Source organism: Lissotriton vulgaris, chromosome 8 (assembly GCF_964263255.1).
Source record: "Lissotriton vulgaris chromosome 8, aLisVul1.2, whole genome shotgun sequence".
Lineage (NCBI taxonomy): Eukaryota > Metazoa > Chordata > Amphibia > Caudata > Salamandridae > Lissotriton > Lissotriton vulgaris.
Window position 1 is genome coordinate 44,838,230 of NC_141696.1, and position 20,548 is coordinate 44,858,777.

At 49.2% G+C, this 20,548-nt stretch overlaps 1 protein-coding gene across 1 annotated transcript in view; it reads right to left on the reverse strand.

Annotated features, from left to right (window-relative positions):
- LOC147693350 (transient receptor potential cation channel subfamily M member 2-like) overlaps window positions 1-20,548 on the reverse strand; it is a 1,918,272-nt gene that overhangs the window by 1,350,480 nt on the left and 547,244 nt on the right. Inside the window, exon 13 of the mRNA XM_086933680.1 lies at window positions 5,976-6,164. Within this exon, the coding sequence (XP_086789806.1) occupies window positions 5,976-6,164 (189 nt within the window). The remainder of the gene's footprint in view (window positions 1-5,975; window positions 6,165-20,548) is intronic.

Here is a 20,548-nt window from a genome sequence, read left to right on the forward strand (position 1 = left end):
GATACAGACATGGCAACACTTGATGACGTACTTGCTGCCCTATCTGTGGTGCAAATTGAATTGGCAGCCTCCAGGCAAGAAACAGCCGATGTAAAGGCCAGACTGGATGCCATACAATTGGACCCGCTCACACTCAGCGCCACACTCACAAATCAAAACCCGGCGGTGGTCGTGGAGATGCCGGTTGCCATACCATTGGCAACTCCGGAGAGATACAGTGGGGACCCCAACATGGTACAGGTTTTCTTCACACAAGTGGCACTACATCTATCGTGCAAGCCCAAGGCATTTCCCACCAGTCAGGCACGGGTGGCTTTCCTTATTTCCTACTTGGCTGGAAATGCGGCACAGTGGGCCGTACCGCTAGTGAGCAGAGACGACCCCATACTATGTGACTGGGGGGCTTTCCGCGAAGAATTTCTGAAAGTATTTGATCGAAGGGCCGACTCGTATACGGCGGACCGTGAAATGCTCGAGTTGAGACAGGGATCCAACGATTTGGTACAGTATCTCAACGCATTCCGAAGGTTGGTTGCGGAAACCAAGTGGCCTCTCGCCAAACAAACGGCGCTCTTTCATCAAGGGCTGTGCGATGAGCTCAAAGATGCCGTGGCTCATATTGATCCCCAACCTAAGACGTGCGAAGGACTCATCAACCTAGTCTTACGGTTGGAACATAGGCTGAATGAGAGAAAGGGGGATCATGGGAAAAAGGGGAAGGCCCTTCCTTCTTATGTGACTGTAGGAAGCCCCGAACCCTCCGCCACGTCCAAAGGAGAACCCATGGATATTAGCGCGATACGAGCAAGTCTCACTGCCACAGAGAAAGAGTCTCGCCGTAAACAAGGGTTGTGCCTATATTGTGGCAAAAAAGGCCACTACGTGCGTGAATGCCCTGCCAAACCTAAAAACTCACGTTACAGACCCAACCGTTCTGTCACGGCCGTGGTGGATGTACCGGCAGAAAACTAGAGGACTCCCAGACCAACGAAGGGGCATCTCGGAGTCACGCATCCATCCCTTCCCTATCCAACTCTGTCACGAGAGGACAGCGACATCTGTTTATCACGGTGCACGTGGGAGTGCACGACCAGTGGATACCCGTTGTGGCCATGGTGGATTCAGGGGCCACGGGTCTTTTTATGGACTACAACGAAGCAAGTCGTCTAGGACTGGTGCTACTTCCCAAGGATGTGCCCGAAGACGTTTATGCTGTAGACGGAAGACGATTGGTGACGGGGCCCATTGGGCAACACACGGGGGGTGTCCCAGTGAGATATGGAAAGAACCATATGGAACAAATCGACTTCAACATCATCCGAGCCCCCCAATATGGTGTCATCTTGGGATTACCGTGGCTACAGAAACACAATCCCTCGGTGGATTGGCCGACACATCGCATTGAAATGACGTCCCCATTTTGCGTCCTGCATTGTGGAATGCGCCCCGAATCCCCTGCTGTAGAAATAACCGGGAGCCAGACGGTGGCTACAGCTGCTGAGAAAGACGTGGCTCTCCCTCAGCACCATCGAAGTTTCGAGGATGTCTTCGATGAAGTCAAGGCCGAGGTACTCCCGCCGCATAGACTGTTTGACTGCCAGATCGACCTGGTGCCCGGAGCAAGCGTTCCCAGTGGCAGGCTGTATGCCCTGACGGAACCAGAAAACGTACATCTCAGGGGGTACCTGGATAAACTCCTCAAGCTAGGATTCATCCGTCCATCGAAATCCCCGGCGGCCTCACCCCTCTTTTTCATCCCGAAGACCAATGGTGAGCTGAGAGCCTGCGTGGACTTTAGGGCGTTAAACGCCATCACCATTAAAAACCGGTACCCTTTGCCACTCATCAGCGTTCTTTTGGAGCAGGTCAAGAAAGCTCGCATCTACACCAAGTTGGATCTAAAGGGGGCATACCATCTCGTGCGCATGAGAGACGGGGACGAGTGGAAGACCGCTTTTAAGACCAGGTTCGGTCTGTTCGAGTACCTCGTCATGCCATTCGGCCTTTGCAACGCCCCTGCGGCTTTTCAGTACTTTCTGAATGAGGTGTTTAGGGATGTGCTGGATATCTATGTGGTAGTCTATATCGACGATATCCTCATCTATTCATCCAACGAGGAGGAGCACATTCAACATGTCACTACGGTACTCCGCAAACTGAGGGAGAATATGCTGTTTTGCAAACTCAGCAAGTGTGACTTCCACGTCACTTCTGTGGAATTCCTCGGGGTCATGCTGAGTCCGGACGGCCAGAAGATGGCGGAACGCAAGATCAAGGCGGTGAAGGAGTGGCCGGTGCCGCAAGGTGTAAAGGATGTCCAGAGTTTCATTGGCTTCGCCAACTTTTACAGGCGGTTTATAGATGGCTTTTCCGGGTTGGTGGCCCCGATCACGCAGCTGCTACGGAAGTCCAACGAATTTGTCTGGTCCCAAGAAGCTAATGCTGCCTTTGAGGCCCTGAAGAACGCCTTTGGTAAGGCACCGGTCTTGGCTCACCCTGATCCGGAGCTACCCTACGTGGTGGAAGCCGACGCTTCGGATGTGGCACTGGGGGCCATCCTTTCCCAACGAAATCGAGACAGTGGGTTGCTTCATCCAGTGGCGTACATGTCACGAAAACTCAATGACGCCGAACGCAATTACCACATAGCGGAGAAAGAACTCCTTGCCATTAAGGATGCATTCACCGAATGGAGACATTGGTTGATGGGGGCCAGGCATGTGGTGACGGTGTATACGGACCATCGGAACCTGCAGTTCATGACAGCGGCGAGACACCTTTCGCCCCGGCAGTTGAGGTGGATGATATTCTTTGCTGGGTTCAATTTCCACATCATTTTTCGGCCGGGTACGGAAAACAGGAAGGCAGACGCCCTGTCGCGCCAATCCGCGGTTAAAGAACCGATGCCGGTTTCCGAACATTCCATCCTCCCCCCTCAGATGGTGTTAGGAGTTATCCAGCCAGATACGTTCCTGAGGGGAATCCAGAGAGGGATCCAGTCATTCGTTTGGCGAAGGTGGCTCCTCAGTCACAAGGAATGGCAGGTGAAGGATGGGATACCTCTGAAAGGCAGGTGCCTGCTGATACCCACGCCGAGGTTACGGAAACAAGCATTCGTCTGGTGCCATGACTCTCCATGTGCAGGACATTTGGGTTTTGAAAAAACGATGGCTAGCATGGGACGGCATTTCTGGTGGCCCTCCATGATAGCGGATGTCAGGCAATGGGGACAGGCATGTCCTACGTGTGCTACCATGAAGTCCGATCACGGCAGACCCAAGGGGCTCCTCCGTCCACTTCCAACCCCGGATAGGCCATGGGATAATATATCGCTTGACTTCGTGGTGGGGCTACCGACGGACCAAGGGATGACAGCGATCCTGGTGGTTGTGGACTATCTAACGAAGATGGGACACTTCATCCCCTGCAAAAGAGTCCCTACAGCAGGCGAATTGGCGACACTACTCCTGAAGAATGTGGTACGTCTGCATGGATTGCCCGGGGTTATAGTGTCAGACCGGGGATCGCAATTTACGGCGCAGTTTTGGAAAACTTGGTGCAAAGCGCTGCACGTCAAAACTGCCCTGTCTACCAGCTACCACCCTCAAACGGATGGACAGACTGAGCGCCTGAATCAAACGCTCAAGCAGTACCTACGATGCTTTGTGGACCAGGGTAAGGAGGAATGGGTTGACTTGCTATGGGTAGCGGAGATAGCTTACAACAATGCCACTCACAGCTCCACCCAGTCATCTCCATTCTACAGCAACTATGGCCAACATCCCAGGTTCTTGCCTTTTCTCCATCCCCTCAAAGAAAGCAGAATTCCCGCCACAGCGGAAAGGGTAGCACGCATTAAGGACGCCCTGATGCGCTCAAAAGCTGTCCTAACTGAGGCCAAGAAAAGGTACAAAGACACAGCCGATAAGAAGAGAAGGCCTAGGCCACTGTACCGTACTGGGGACTATGTCTGGATATCCACGAGGAACATGCGATTTCGGAAGAACAGTGTGTTCCATCCCAAATTCATGGGCCCGTATCGTATTACCAAATGCATCGGTCCAGTAAATGTGAAGGTGTGTTTACCCCAGTCGTTGAGGATACACCCGGTCTTTCACGTTTCCTTAATCAAACCAGCAACCTCCAAGCAAGCTGAGGCGCCTGGGCCGATAGGTGTGGAATCGGAAGTAGAATACGAAGTATCGGGTATTCCAGCATCCAAATGGCGTAGAGACAAGCTGTGGTACCTGGTGGCTTGGAAAGGCTATGGCCCGGAGGAACAATCGTGGGAGCCAGCTGAAGGAGTCCACGCCCCACGCCTGGTCACCTTGATACATCGACGGTTCCCTTCCAGCGCTGGCCCCGTGGGGAGCCGCTGAGAGAGGGAGGATGTACTGTCAAGAATTCCCGTCGGAAAAGGAATCCGGCATCTGGAAGATACGGACTACAAGTCCCAGGGGGCTTAGCGGGTAATGTTATGTAAACAAAAGTCCCGTTACATAACTTCCAGTGAACACGCCCTATAAAAGGAGGAACTCAACAGAAGAACACTGTTGGATATTGTGTTTACACCGACGTACCTGCTTCGTGGAGAGCAGCGTCCCGAAGAGGTGATCCCGTCAGGCTTGATCGGAGGTAGGTTGAGTCGTTACTCCCTGGCCGTGTCTTGCCTGGTTTACCCTGTTCTTGTCCAGGAAGCTCTGCCGGATATCATTGAGCATAGCCCTGACTCGGCTGAGTCCAGGGGTCTTGATCTGTGTGTTGGTTGGAGCCGTTGCTCCCAGCACGAACAGTAATCCAGGACTACTACCCGTAACGCACACCAGGAGGTGTTTTCCGCGTTACGGTAGAGAAAGTCCAGAGGATTGATCGAGCGGCTGCTCTCGATCCCGGTGCATACGAGGAAGAGGTCGAGCGGCTGCTCCCTTCAGGTAGAGACCCCGGCTGGGTGTTTCCCTGTCTCCTCTGCACTACATCCCTCTGCTTACCCCTCACAGCATTCCGATTGGCATTTTCGGCCAATTCGTCTCTGCCCTCTGTTGGCTTACGCCGGGATCGGCGTATTTGCAGAGGACGGTTAGGAACAACTGAGCTGTGGGTTGGTAAAGTAGAAAGACTGGAGGATTCCAGTAAAACTAACTTTTGTTTCCTTATCTGTATTATTTTACCTTTATTAAATAACTAAAACGTACACAAGTGGTTGCGTCCTCATTTCGTGTCTGTTTACGATCCTGAGACGATCAGGACGTTACACTGAGAGACAGTAATAAAGCATTCAACCAGATCTGTAGCAGGCTTCACACTGAATGACAGTACTAAAGTAGACCACCAGCTATTGGACTAGCTTAAAACTTAGTGACAGTACTGAGGCACACAATCAGCTCTGAACCAAGGGTCACTCTGAGAGACTGAACTAAAGCGCACAACCAGCACTGTACCAGACGTCATGCTGAGTGACAGAACTAAAATGTGTAATGAGCTCTGTACCAGACCTCTTGCTGAGGGACAGTACTAAAGTATACAACCAGCTCTGTATCAGGCCTCACTCTGAGTGACAGTACTAAGGCGTACAACGAGCCTAGTAATAGGCTTCTCGCTTAGGGACAGAACTAAAGCATATAACCGGCCCTTTGCCAGGCCTGATGCTGAGTGAAAGTACTAAAGCGTACAACCAGCTCTGTACCATACCTCACACTCAGTGACAGTGCTAAGCCGTATAACCCGTTCTGCGCGAGTCCTCGTGCAGAATGACTTTACTAAAGCGTACAACTGGCTCTGACCAGGCCTCACTCCGAGTTACAGTACTAAAGTGCACAACCAGCTCTGTACCAGGCTTACGCGGACTTGTGGAAGTAAAGAAGCATCATCTCTGGGTATGGTGCCCTTTACGGGAAGGAACTATGTGCATGGTCAGCTGCGGCCTGGACCTCACTTGAGTGAAGGAACTAAATGTGCATCAAGCGGGGTGGGCTCACCTTGACAGTGGCTTCAGTGGTTGTTTCATCCTCGTCGGTATCTTGAAGACGGTGCAGCTTCTCCCTGATCTCAGAGTTTGTGAATTCGGAAGGTTTAATTTTCACTCCTTGAGCTATGATATCAGCAACGCCTCCTGAGCCCTCCACAATCACACATGGAGTGTTGTTGGTCACGGAACTGTGAATAATCTGAAATGAAGCAAAATGTGTCTTTTAGGAAGTGAGATACCACAATGTACACACTTGGTTACAGCACTTAGACGAGCCCTCAAAGCCCATTACTCCCACACAGTCGAGGTCCTCATGCATCCCAGTCCGTTTATGACACTGTGGCACCAGTGCCTGGCAGCACCATCCCTTCTGCCACAGTCCTTGCCCTACCTAGATACATCTAGAGCAAGATAAACCCACAGAAAATGAGTCAAGTCAGCTACAAAACCCACCAGGGCTATGTGGGGTTACAACAGCCAACACTCTCCACTCACACAGCACAACATGACCCTCCTCCCCCGCACGTGCAACAGCTGAGCACAGGATCATGTGCAGAAAGGGCTACAGGATCATATGCACCAGGATAGCACAGGGAGCAGCTCGTCATGGGAGTACAAGTTCATATGCAGGAAGGGCTACATGATCATATGCACCAGGATAGCACAGGGAGCAGCTCATCAAGAGAGTACAAGATCATATGCAGAAAGCGCTACGTGATCGTATGCACCAGGATAGCACAGGGAGCAGCTCATCAAGGGAGTTCAAGATCATATGCAGAAAGCGCTACATGATCAGATGCACCAGGATAGCACAGGAAGCAGCTCATCATGGGAGTACAAGATCATATGCAGAAAGCGTTACATGATCAGATGCACCAGGATAGCACAGGGAGCAGCTAATCAAGGGAGTACAACATCATATGCAAGAAAGCGCTACGTGATCAGATGCATTAGGATAGCACAAGGAGCAGCTCATCAAGGGAGTAAAAGATCATATGCAAGAAAGCGCTACGTGATCAGATGCACCAGGATAGTACAGGGAGCAGCTCATCATGGGAGTACAAGATCATATGGAGAAAGCGCTACATGATCAGATGCACCAGGATAGCACAGGGAGCAGCTCATCATGGGAGTACAAAATCATATGCAAGAAAGCGCTACATGAACAGATGCACCAGGAGCAGCTCATCATGGGAGTACAAGATCATATGCAGGAAAAGCGCTACGTGATCGTATGCACCAGGATAGCACAGGGAGCAGCTCATCAAGGGAGTACAAGATCATATGCAGAAAGCGCTACATGATCAGATGCACCAGGATAGCACAGGGAGCAGCTCATCAAGGGGGTACAACATCATATGCAAGAAAGCGCTACGTGATCAGATGCACCAGGATAGCACAAGGAGCAGCTCATCAAGGGAGTACAAGATCATATGCAAGAAAGCGCTACATGATCAGATGCACCAGGATAGTACAGGGAGCAGCTCATCATGGGAGTACAAGATCATATGGAGAGAGCGCTACATGATCAGATGAACCAGTATAGCACAGGGAACAGCTCATCATGGGAGTACAAAATCATATGCAAGAAAGCGCTACATGAACAGATGCACCAGGATAGTACAGGGAGCAGCTCATCATGGGAGTACAAGATCAGATGCAGAAAGTGCTACATGATCATATGCACCAGGATACCACAGGGAGCAGCTCATCATGGGAGTACAAGATCATATTCAGAAAGCGCTACATGATCAGATTTACCAGGATAGCACAGGGAGCAGCTCATCGTGGGAGTACAAGATCATATGGAGAAAACGCTACATGATCAGATGCACCAGGATAGCACAGGTAGCAGCTCATCATGGGAGTACAAGATCATATGCAAGAAAGTGCTACATGATCAGATGCCCCAGGATAGTACAGGGAGCAGCTCATCATGGGAGTACAAGATCATATGCAAGAAAGCGCTACATGATCAGATGCACCAGGATAGTACAGGGAGCAGCTCATCAAGGGAGTACAAGATCATATGCAGAAAGCGCTACATGATCAGATGCACCAGGATAGGACAGGGAGCAGCTCATCATGGTAGTACAAGATCATATGCAGAAAGCGCTACACGATCAGATGCACCAGGATAGCACAGGGAGCAGCTAATCAAGGAAGTACAAGATCATATGCAAGAAAGTGCTACATGATCAGATGCCCCAGGATAGTACAGGGAGCAGCTCATCATGGTAGTACAAGATCATATGCAGAAAGCGCTACACGATCAGATGCACCAGGATAGCACAGGGAGCAGCTAATCAAGGAAGTACAAGATCATATGCAAGAAAGCGCTACATGATGTGATGCACCAGGATAGTACAGGGAGCAGTTCATCAAGGGAGTACAGGTTCATATGCAAGAAAGCACTACATGATCAGATGCACCAGGATAGTACAGGGAGCAGCTCATCATGGGAGTACAAGATCATATGGAGAAAGCGCTACATGATCAGATGCACCAGGATAGCACAAGGAGCAGCTCATCATGGAAGTACAAGATCATATGCAGAAAGCGCTACATGATCAGATGCACCAGGATAGTACAGGGAGCAGCTCATCATGGGAGTACAAGATCATATGCAAGAAAGCGCTACATGATCAGATGCACCAGGATAGTACAGGGAGCAGCTCATCTTGGGAGTACAAGATCATATGCAGAAAGCGCTACATGATCAGATGCACCAGGATAGTACAGGAAGCAGCTCATCATGGGAGTACAAGATCATATGCAGAAAGCGCTACATGATCATATGCACCAGGATAGCACAGGGAGCAGCTCATCGTGGGAGTACAAGATCATATGGAGAAAACGCTACATGATCAGATGCACCAGGATAGCACAGGTAGCAGCTCATCATGGGAGTACAAGATCATATGCAAGAAAGTGCTACATGATCAGATGCCCCAGGATAGTACAGGGAGCAGCTCATCATGGGAGTACAAGATCATATGCAAGAAAGCGCTACATGATCAGATGCACCAGGATAGTACAGGGAGCAGCTCATCAAGGGAGTACAAGATCATATGCAGAAAGCGCTACATGATCAGATGCACCAGGATAGGACAGGGAGCAGCTCATCATGGGAGTACAAGATCATATGCAAGAAAGTGCTACATGATCAGATGCCCCAGGATAGTACAGGGAGCAGCTCATCATGGTAGTACAAGATCATATGCAGAAAGCGCTACACGATCAGATGCACCAGGATAGCACAGGGAGCAGCTAATCAAGGAAGTACAAGATCATATGCAAGAAAGCGCTACATGATGTGATGCACCAGGATAGTACAGGGAGCAGTTCATCAAGGGAGTACAAGATCATATGCAAGAAAGCACTACATGATCAGATGCACCAGGATAGTACAGGGAGCAGCTCATCATGGGAGTACAAGATCATATGGAGAAAGCGCTACATGATCAGATGCACCAGGATAGCACAAGGAGCAGCTCATCATGGAAGTACAAGATCATATGCAGAAAGCGCTACATGATCAGATGCACCAGGATAGTACAGGGAGCAGCTCATCATGGGAGTACAAGATCATATGCAAGAAAGCGCTACATGATCAGATGCACCAGGATAGTACAGGGAGCAGCTCATCTTGGGAGTACAAGATCATATGCAGAAAGCGCTACATGATCAGATGCACCAGGATAGTACAGGAAGCAGCTCATCATGGGAGTACAAGATCATATGCAGAAAGCGCTACATGATCAGATGCACCAGGATAGTACAGGGAGCAGCTCATCTTGGGAGTACAAGATCATATGCAGAAAGCGCTACATGATCAGATGCACCAGGATAGTACAGGAAGCAGCTCATCATGGGAGTACAAGATCATATGCAAGAAAGCGCTACATGATCAGATGCACCAGGATAGTACAGGGAGCAGCTCATCATGGGAGTACAAGATCATATGCAGAAAGCACTACATGATCAGATGCACCAAGATAGTACAGGGAGCAGCTCATCATGGGAGTACAAGATCATATGCAAGAAAGCGCTACATGATAAGATGCACCAGGATAGCACAGGGAGCAGCTCATCATGGGAGTACAAATTCATATGCAGAAAGCGCTACATGATCATATGCACCAGGATAGCACAGAGAGCAGCTCATCAAGGGAGTACAAGATCATGTGCAGAAAGCGCTACATGATGAGATGCACCAGGATAGCACAGGGAGCAGCTCATCATGGGAGTACAAGATCATATGCAGAAAGCGCTACATGATCAGATGCACCAGGAGCAGCTCATCATGGGAGTACAAGATCATATGCAGAAAAAGCGCTACGTGATCGTATGCACCAGGATAGCACAGCGAGCAGCTCATCAAGGGAGTACAAGATCATATGCAGAAAGCGATACATGATCAGATGCACCAGGATAGCACAGGGAGCAGCTCATCATGGGAGTACAAGATCATATGCAGAAAGCGTTACATGATCAGATGCACCAGGATAGCACAGGGGGCAGCTAATCAAGGGGGTACAACATCATATGCAAGAAAGCGCTACGTGATCAGATGCACCAGGATAGCACAAGGAGCAGCTCATCAAGGGAGTACAATATCATATGCAAGAAAGCGCTACATGATCAGATGCACCAGGATAGTACAGGGAGCAGCTCATCATGTGAGTACAAGATCATATGGAGAAAGCGCTACATGATCAGATGCACCAGGATAGCACAGGGAGCAGCTCATCATGGGAGTACAAGATCATATGGAGAAAGCGCTACATGATCAGATGCACCAGGATAGCACAAGGAGCAGCTCATCATGGGAGTACAAGATCATATGCAGAAAGTGCTACATGATCATATGCACCAGGATAGTACAAGGAGCAGCTCATCATGGGAGTACAAGATCATATGGAGAACGCGCTACATGATCAGATGCACCAGGATAGCACAGGGAGCAGCTCATCATGAAAGTACAAGATCATATGGAGAAAGCGCTGCATGATCAGATGCACCAGGATAGCACAAGGAGCAGCTCATCATGGGAGTACAAAATCATATGCAAGAAAGCGCTACATGAACAGATGCACCAGGAGCAGCTCATCATGGGAGTACAAGATCATATGCAGGAAAAGCGCTACCTGATCGTATGCACCAGGATAGCACAGGGAGCAGCTCATCAAGGGAGTACAAGATCATATGCAGAAAGCGCTACATGATCAGATGCACCAGGATAGCACAGGGAGCAGCTAATCAAGGGGGTCCAACATCATATGCAAGAAAGCGCTACGTGATCAGATGCACCAGTATAGTACAGGAAGCAGCTCATCATGGGAGTACAAGATCATATGCAAGAAAGCGCTACATGATCAGATGCACCAGGATAGTACAGGGAGCAGCTCATCATGGGAGTACAAGATCATATGGAGAAAGCGCTACATGATCAGATGAACCAGTATAGCACAGGGAGCAGCTCATCATGGGAGTACAAAATCATATGCAAGAAAGCGCTACATGAACAGATGCACCAGTATAGTACAGGGAGCAGCTCATCATGGGAGTACAAGATCATATGGAGAAACGCTACATGATCAGATGCACCAGGATAGCACCAGGAGCAGCTCATCATGGGAGTACAAGATCATATGCAGAAAGCGCTACATGATCTTATGCACCAGGATAGCACAGAGAGCAGCTCATCAAGGGAGTACAAGATCATGTGCAGAAAGCGCTACATGATCAGATGCACCAGGATAGCACAGGGAGCAGCTCATCATGGGAGTACAAGATCATATGCAGAAAGCGCTACATGATCAGATGCACCAGGAGCAGCTCATCATGGGAGTACAAGATCATATGGAGAACGCGCTACATGATCAGATGCACCAGGATAGTACAGGGAGTAGCTCATCATGGGAGTACAAGATCATATGGAGAAAGCGCTACATGATTAGATGTACCAGGATAGTACAGGGAGCAGCTCATCATGGGAGTACAAGATCATATGCAGAAAGCACTACATGATCATATGCACCAGGATAGCACAGGGAGCAGCTCATCATGGGAGTACAAGATCATATGCAGAAAGTGCTACATGATCATATACACCAGGATGGCACATGGAGCAGCTCATCAAGGGAGTACAAGATCATTTGGAGAAAGCGCTACATGATCAGATGCTCCAGGATAGGACAGGGAGCAGCTCATCATGGGAGTACAAGATCATATGCAGAAAGCGCTACATGATCCTATGCACCAGGATAGCACAGGGAGCAGCTCATTAAGGGAGTACAAGATCATATGCAAGAAAGCGCTACATGATCAGATGCACCAGGATACCACAGGGAGCAGCTCATCATGGGAGTACAAGATCATATTCAGAAAGCGCTACATGATCAGATTCACCAGGATAGCACAGGGAGCAGCTCATCGTGGGAGTACAAGATCATATGGAGAAAACGCTACATGATCAGATGCACCAGGATAGCACAGGGAGCAGCTCATCATGGGAGTACAAGATCATATGCAAGAAAGCGCTACATGATCAGATGCCCCAGGATAGTACAGGGAGCAGCTCATCATGGGAGTACAAGATCATATGCAAGAAAGCGCTACATGATCAGATGCACCAGGATAGTACAGGGAGCAGCTCATCAAGGGAGTACAAGATCATATGCAGAAAGCGCTACATGATCAGATGCACCAGGATAGCACAGGGAGCAGCTCATCAAGGGAGTACATGATCATACGCAGAAAGCGCTACATGATCAGATGCACGAGGATAGCACAGGGAGCAGCTAATCAAGGAAGTACAAGATCATATGCAAGAAAGCGCTACATGATGTGATGCACCAGGATAGTACAGGGAGCAGTTCATCAAGGGAGTACAAGATCATATGCAAGAAAGCACTACATGATCAGATGCACCAGGATAGTACAGGGAGCAGCTCATCATGGGAGTACAAGATCATATGGAGAAAGCGCTACATGATCAGATGCACCAGGATAGCACAAGGAGCAGCTCATCATGGAAGTACAAGATCATATGCAGAAAGCGCTACATGATCAGATGCACCAGGATAGTACAGGGAGCAGCTCATCATGGGAGTACAAGATCATATGCAGAAAGCGCTACATGATCAGATGCACCAGGATAGTACAGGGAGCAGCTCATCTTGGGAGTACAAAATCATATGCAGAAAGCGCTACATGATCAGATGCACCAGGATAGTACAGGAAGCAGCTCATCATGGGAGTACAAGATCATATGCAAGAAAGCGCTACATGATCAGATGCACCAGGATAGTACAGGGAGCAGCTCATCATGGGAGTACAAGATCATATGCAGAAAGCGCTACATGATCAGATGCACCAAGATAGTACAGGGAGCAGCTCATCATGGGAGTACAAGATCATATGCAAGAAAGCGCTACATGATCAGATGCACCAGGATAGCACAGGGAGCAGCTCATCATGGGAGTACAAGATCATATGCAGAAAGCGCTACATGATCAGATGCACCAGCATAGCACAGGGAGCAGCTCATCATGGGAGTACAAGATCATATGCAGAAAGCGCTACATGATCTTATGCACCAGGATAGCACAGAGAGCAGCTCATCAAGGGAGTATAAGATCATGTGCAGAAAGCGCTACATGATCAGATGCACCAGGATAGCACAGGGAGCAGCTCATCATGGGAGTACAAGATCATATGCAGAAAGCGCTACATGATCAGATGCACCAGGAGCAGCTCATCATGGGAGTACAAGATGATATGCAGAAAAAGCGCTACGTGATCAGATGCACCAGGAGCAGCTCATCAAGGGAGTATAAGATCATGTGCAGAAAGCGCTACATGATCAGATGCACCAGGATAGCACAGGGAGCAGCTCATCATGGGAGTACAAGATCATATGCAGAAAGCGCTACATGATCAGATGCACCAGGAGCAGCTCATCATGGGAGTACAAGATCATATGCAGAAAAAGCGCTACGTGATCGTATGCACCAGGATAGCACAGGGAGCAGCTCATCAAGGGAGTACAAGATCATATGCAGAAAGCGCTACATGATCAGATGCACCAGGAGCAGCTCATCAAGGGAGTATAAGATCATGTGCAGAAAGCGCTACATGATCAGATGCACCAGGATAGCACAGGGAGCAGCTCATCATGGGAGTACAAGATCATATGCAGAAAGCGCTACATGATCAGATGCACCAGGAGCAGCTCATCATGGGAGTACAAGATCATATGCAGAAAAAGCGCTACGTGATCGTATGCACCAGGATAGCACAGGGAGCAGCTCATCAAGGGAGTACAAGATCATATGCAGAAAGCGATACATGATCAGATGCACAAGGATAGCACAAGGAGCAGCTCATCATGGGAGTACAAGATCATATGCAAGAAAGCGCTACATGATCAGATGCACCAGGATAGTACAAGGAGCAGCTCATCATGGGAGTAAAAGATCATATGGAGAAAGCGCTACATGATCAGATGCACCAGGATAGTACAGGGAGCAGCTCATCAAGGGAGTACAAGATCATATGCAGAAAGCGCTACATGATCATATGCACCAGGATAGCACAGGGAGCAGCTCATCATGGGAGTACAAGATCATATGCAGAAAGCGCTACATGATCAGATGCACCAGGATAGTACAGGGAGCAGCTCATCTTGGGAGTACAGGATCATATGCAGAAAGAGCTACATGATCGTATGCACCAGGATAGCACAGGGAGCAGCTCATAATGGGAGTACAAGATCATATGCAGAAAGCGCTACATGATCAGATGCACCAGGATAGTACAGGGAGCAGCTCATCATGGGAGTACAAGATCATATGCAGAAAGCGCTACATGATCAGATGCACCAGGATAGTACAGGAAGCAGCTCATCATGGGAGTACAAGATCATATGCAGAAAGAGCTACATGATCGTATGCACCAGGATAGCACAGGGAGCAGCTCATCATGGGAGTACAAGATCATATGCAGAAAGCGCTACATGATCATATGCACCAGGATAGCACAGGGAGCAGCTCATCAAGGGAGTACAAGATCATATGCAGAAAGCGCTACATGATCAGATGCACCAGGATAGTACAGGGAGCAGCTCATCATGGGAGTACAAGATCATATGCAGAAAGAGCGCTACATGATCATATGCACCAGGATAGCACAGGGAGCAGCTCATCATGGGAGTACAAGATCCTATGCAGAAAGAGCGCTACATGATCAGATGCACCAGGATAGCACAGGCAGCAGCTCATCATGGGAGTACAAGATCATATGCAGAAAGCACTACATGATCGTATGCTCCAGGATAGTACAGGGAGCAGCTCATCATGGGAGTACAAGATCATATGCAGAAAGCGCTACATGATCAGATGCACCAGGATAGTACAGGGAGCAGTTCATCAAGGGAGTACAAGATCATATGCAAGAAAGCGCTACATGATCAGATGCACCAGGATAGCACAGGGAGCAGCTCATCATGGGAGTACAAGATCATATGCAGAAAGCGCTACATGATGTGATGCACCAGGATAGTACAGGGAGCAGTTCATCATGGGAGTACAAGATCATATGCAGAAAGCGCTACATGATGTGATGCACCAGGATAGTACAGGGAGCAGTTCATCAAGGGAGTACAAGATCATATGCAAGAAAGCGCTACGTGATCAGATGCACCAGGATAGTACAGGGAGCAGCTCATCATGGGAGTACAAGATCATATGCAGAAAGTGCTGCATGATCATATGCACCAGGATAGTACAGGGAGCAGCTCATCATGGGAGTACAAGATCATATGCAGAAAGCGCTACAGGATCAGATGCACCAGGATGGCACAGGGAGCAGTTCATCAAGGCAGTACACGATCATATGCAGCGGTAGAGCTGCACATGGGAGCACAGGGGCCAGGGCAGCACATGATGCAGTGTAGCAGAGGAGGAGGAGCAATGGAAGCACAGGCTACAGTGCAGCGGGAGAGCACACAATGCAGCTGGGGAGCACATAGTGTAGTGCAGCAGATGAGCACAAGATGATATACAGCAATGAGAACAGGGTGAGTGCAGAAGGGGAGCAGAGGGGGCAGTGTGGTAGGGGACAACAGAGTCCAGGGCAGCTCAGGGTGCTGGGTAGCAGGCGAGCAAAGGGGCCAGGGCGGCACAGGGTGCAGTTTATCATGGGAGCACAAGATCATGGTCAGCAGGGGAGTACAAGATACAGTGCAACGGGAGAGCACATGGTGTGGTGTAGCAGGGGAGCACAGGGTGCAGTGTAGCAAGGCAGCACAGGATGAAGTTCCTCATTGGAGCACATGATCATGTGCAGCAGGTCAGCATAAGATACAGTTCAGTGGAGAGAGCACAGGTGCAGTACAGCTGGAGAACAAAGGGTGCAATGCAGCAAGGGGAGCACAGGGTACAAAGGAGCACAGGGTGCAGTGCAGCATGGGAGCACAGGGTGCAGTGCAGCATGGGAGCACAAGATGCAGTGCAGCATGGGAGCACAAGATTCAGTGCAGCAGGGGAGCACAGGGTGATGTGCAGCAGGAAAGAACTGGGTGCGGTGCAGCAGGAGAGGTCAGAGTGGAGTACACCAGGTAAGCACAGGATCATGTGCAGCAGAGAAGGGTCAGAGTGCAGCAAGAGAGCACAGGATCATAGACAGCAAGCACTACAACAATGAAGCGCAGCAGTGGAGCACAGGGTGCAGTGCAACAGGGGAGCACAAGATAATGTGCAGCAAGAGGTACACAATGAAGTGCAGCAGTGGAGCACAGGTGGCAGGAGGAGAGCACAGGATCACCTGCAGAACAAGGTACACATCTAAATAAAGCAGGGAAGGACAGGGTGACATGCAGCAAGGGAAGAGGATGACTTGCAGAAAGGAAAACAGGATGAAATGAAGCATCAGGGGAGCACAGGGTGATGTACAGCAGGGGAGAACAGGGTGATGGTTAACAGGGGAGCATGGGTGCAGTGAAACAGGGAAGCACATGATCATATGCAGAATGAGATAGTATACAAAGTACAGTAGGGGAGTGCATAGTGACATGCAGTATGGGAGCAATGGGTGCAGTGCAGCATGGGAGCTCAGGGTGCAGTGCAGCATGGGAGCACAGAGTGCAGTGCAGCATGGGAGCACAAGATGCAGTGCAGCAGGAGAGCACAGGGTGATGTGCAGCAGGGAAGAACTGGGTTCGGTGCAGCAGGAGAGGTCAGAGTGGAGTATACCAGGTGAGCATAGGATCATGTGCAGCAAGAGGTACAAAATGAAGTGCAGCAGAGGCGGGTCAGAGAGCAGCAAGAGAGCACAGGATCGTATACAGCTATCACTACAATAATGAAGTGCAGCAGTGGAGCACCGGGAGCAGTGCAAAAGGGGAGCACCGGATAATGTGCAGCAAGAACTACAATAATGAAGTGCAGCAGTGGAGCACAAGGTGCAGTAGTAGAACACAGGATCATGTGCAGAAAAAGGTACAAATCGATGTTCAGCAGGGAAGAATAGGGTGACATGCAGCAGGGAAAGAGGACATGATCATATGCGGAATGATATAGCTAACAAGGTACAGTAAGCACACAGTGACATGTAGCAGGGAAGCACAGTATCATGTGCAACAAAAGGTGCAAAATGAAGTGCAGCAGGAGATCTCAGAGTGCAGCACAGCAGGGGAGCACAGGATTATGTGCAGCAAGTGATACAAAATAAAGTGCAACAGGGGAGTTGAGAGAGCAGTGTAGCAGGGGAGGAGTGAAGCACAGAATCACGTGCCGTAAGCCATACAAAATGAAGTGCAGCAGGATCTCTCAGAGTGCAGCGCAGCAGGGATCCACATGGTCATGTGCAGTACGTGCCACAAAATAAAGTGCGGCAGTTGAGCTCAGAGTGCAGTGCAGCAGGGGGTGAGGGGAGCACAGGATTATGTACCATAAGCAGTACAAAATGAAGTGCAGCAGTGGAGCACAGGGTGCATGAGGGTAGCACATGATTATTTTCAGCAAGAGGTACAAATCAAAGTGCAGCAGGGGTGCACAGGTTGCAGTGCAGCAGGTGAGCACAGGGTGCTGTGCAGCAGGGAAGCACAGGGTGCAGTGTAGCCCGGGAGCACAGGTGCAATGCAGCTGGGTTGCTCAGGGTGCAGTGCAGTAGGGGAGCAAAGGGTGCTGTGCAGCAGGGGAGCTCAGGGTGCAGTGCAGCAGGGGAGCACATGGTTCAGTGCAGCAGGCGAGCACAGGATCATGTGCAACACGAGTTACAAAATGAAGAACAGCAGGGCAGCACAGGGTACAGTGCATCACAGGAGCACAAGGTGCAGTGTAGAATAGGAGCACAAGGTGCAGTGCAGCAGGGGAGCACAGGGTGCAGTGCAGCAGGGGGGCACAGGGTGCAGTGCAGCTGGGAAGTACAGGGTACAGTGCACCATCTGAGTACAGGGTGCAGTGCAACAGAGATGCACAGTGTGGAGTGCAGTAGGGGATCACAGGGTGCAGTGTAGCAGGAGATTTCGGAGTGCAGTATATCAGGGGAGCCCAGGATCATGTGCAGCAAGAGGTATAAAATGAAGAGCAGCAGGGGAGCACAGGTTGCAATGTAGCTGGGAAGCACAGGGTGCAGTGCAACATGGAGCACAGGTTGAAGGGCAGCTGCTGAGCCCAGGGTGCAGTGCAGCATGGGAGCACAGGCAGTAGTGCAACAGGGGTGCACAGTGTGCAGTGCAGCAGGGGGTCACAGGGTGTAGTGCAACGGGAGAGCTCAGAGTGCAGTATATAAGGAGAGCCTAGGATAATGTGCAGCAAGAGGTACAAAATGGAGGACAGCTGGGGACCACAGGGTGCAGTGCAGCATGGAGCACAGGGTGCAGTGCAGCAGGGGAGCACAGGTTGCAGGGAAGCCGCGGAGCCCATAGTACAGTGCAGCATGGAAGGATTAGTTACTTACCTATAATCCTAGTTCTCTTCCAGGGGTATCCTCATCAAAGTCATAAGCATTAGAATATTTCCGCCCATGCGCGGGACCCCGGAAACACTATATTATATGTGCCCCACATATATATAACCATATATATATACCTATATATATATATAAAAATAAGCAATAGCAGCCTACTAAACATCAGAGCTGAATTATGCTGTAAAGAATTTCCACCATACATGAAAAAACATGCATTAGAAAACATGAGAAACAACAATAAAGTTTGTTTTAGAACTGTTTTAATGCTCAGAAAGCAGTAGAAATTCTCATAAACTACTGAAAGCATAGGAAGCTCCCAGACTGCATTGCAAATTCCCAGTCTAAAAAGACTGAAACGCTAACTTGCAGCTGAATGCAATAAACTGACACCGTGCCTTTAAGGCACCCATCACTCCCAGCTTCCCATCATGCCTCAGGGGTGACAGTTAGGTCAGTTGTTCTTTGCAAAGACTGTAAAAAAAAACATGAAACAATCAGGTTAACAATATCTCCAAGTTAAAGTAGTCCTTTGCCCGGGGAGGTGGGAGGGTTGCTTATGACTTTGATGAGGATACCCCTGGAAGAGAACTAGGATTACAGGTAAGTAACTAATCCTTCTCTTCCAGGGGATCCTCATCAATAGTCATAAGCATTAGAATAGAATAGCAAGCCTCACCTCATTTCCCTGCGGGCAAAGGAACAATGAAAACAGTATTTCATTGATAAGCTTAGACAAAACTAAGCTTGAACAGGCCGCAGGCTACCCAAATAGATTCCTCAAAGAGGCCTGTCCTAATTGAGTATCGATCCTGGAATCAGATTTTAAACAGTAATGCCTTGTAAAGGTATGAACTGATCTCCAGGTTGCAGCCTTGCAAATCTCTGACATAGGGACATCATGTAGGAAAGCCACTGTGGCTGCTTTCCCCCTAGTAGAGTGTGCATTAGATGTCAATAATAAGGGTTTGCCCGCTATCTGATAAGCCAATTTGATGCAGGAGACGATCCATCTGGAGATGGATCTCTTGGCAGGTGGAAAACCCGTTCTCATGGAACCATAATTGACAAAAAGCTGATCCGTCTTCCTAATACTCTTAGTATTTTCCAAATAAAATTTAAGCACTCTTTTGAGATCCAAAGAGTGCAGCCACCGCTCAGCCGGGGTCGTAGGATTAGGAAAAAAAGATGTAAGAGAAATGGACTGATTAATATGAAAATCAGACACAACCTTAGGTAAGAAAGATGGGTGTGTCCTTAAAACTACTCTGTTGTGGTGAAAAACAGTGTACGGCTCTTTTGTACACTGTTCGCTTACTCTGCGCGCTGATGTGATAGCAACTAAGAAAGTGGCTTTCCAAGATAAATGTTGTAACGTTGCTTTGTGGATGGGCTCAAAAGGAGTACGATCAACTTGGATAAAACCAGGTTCAACTCCCAGGGAGGAGAAGGATTTCGAACAGGGGGATAGACTTTCTTTAACCCCTGGAGGAAGTCCTTAACCACTTGCATCTGGAAGAAAGACTTTTGGCTCAGCGATTTTCTATATGCCACAATGGCTGACAAGTGCACTCTAATGGAAGCATACTTTAAACCAGATGTTGCTAA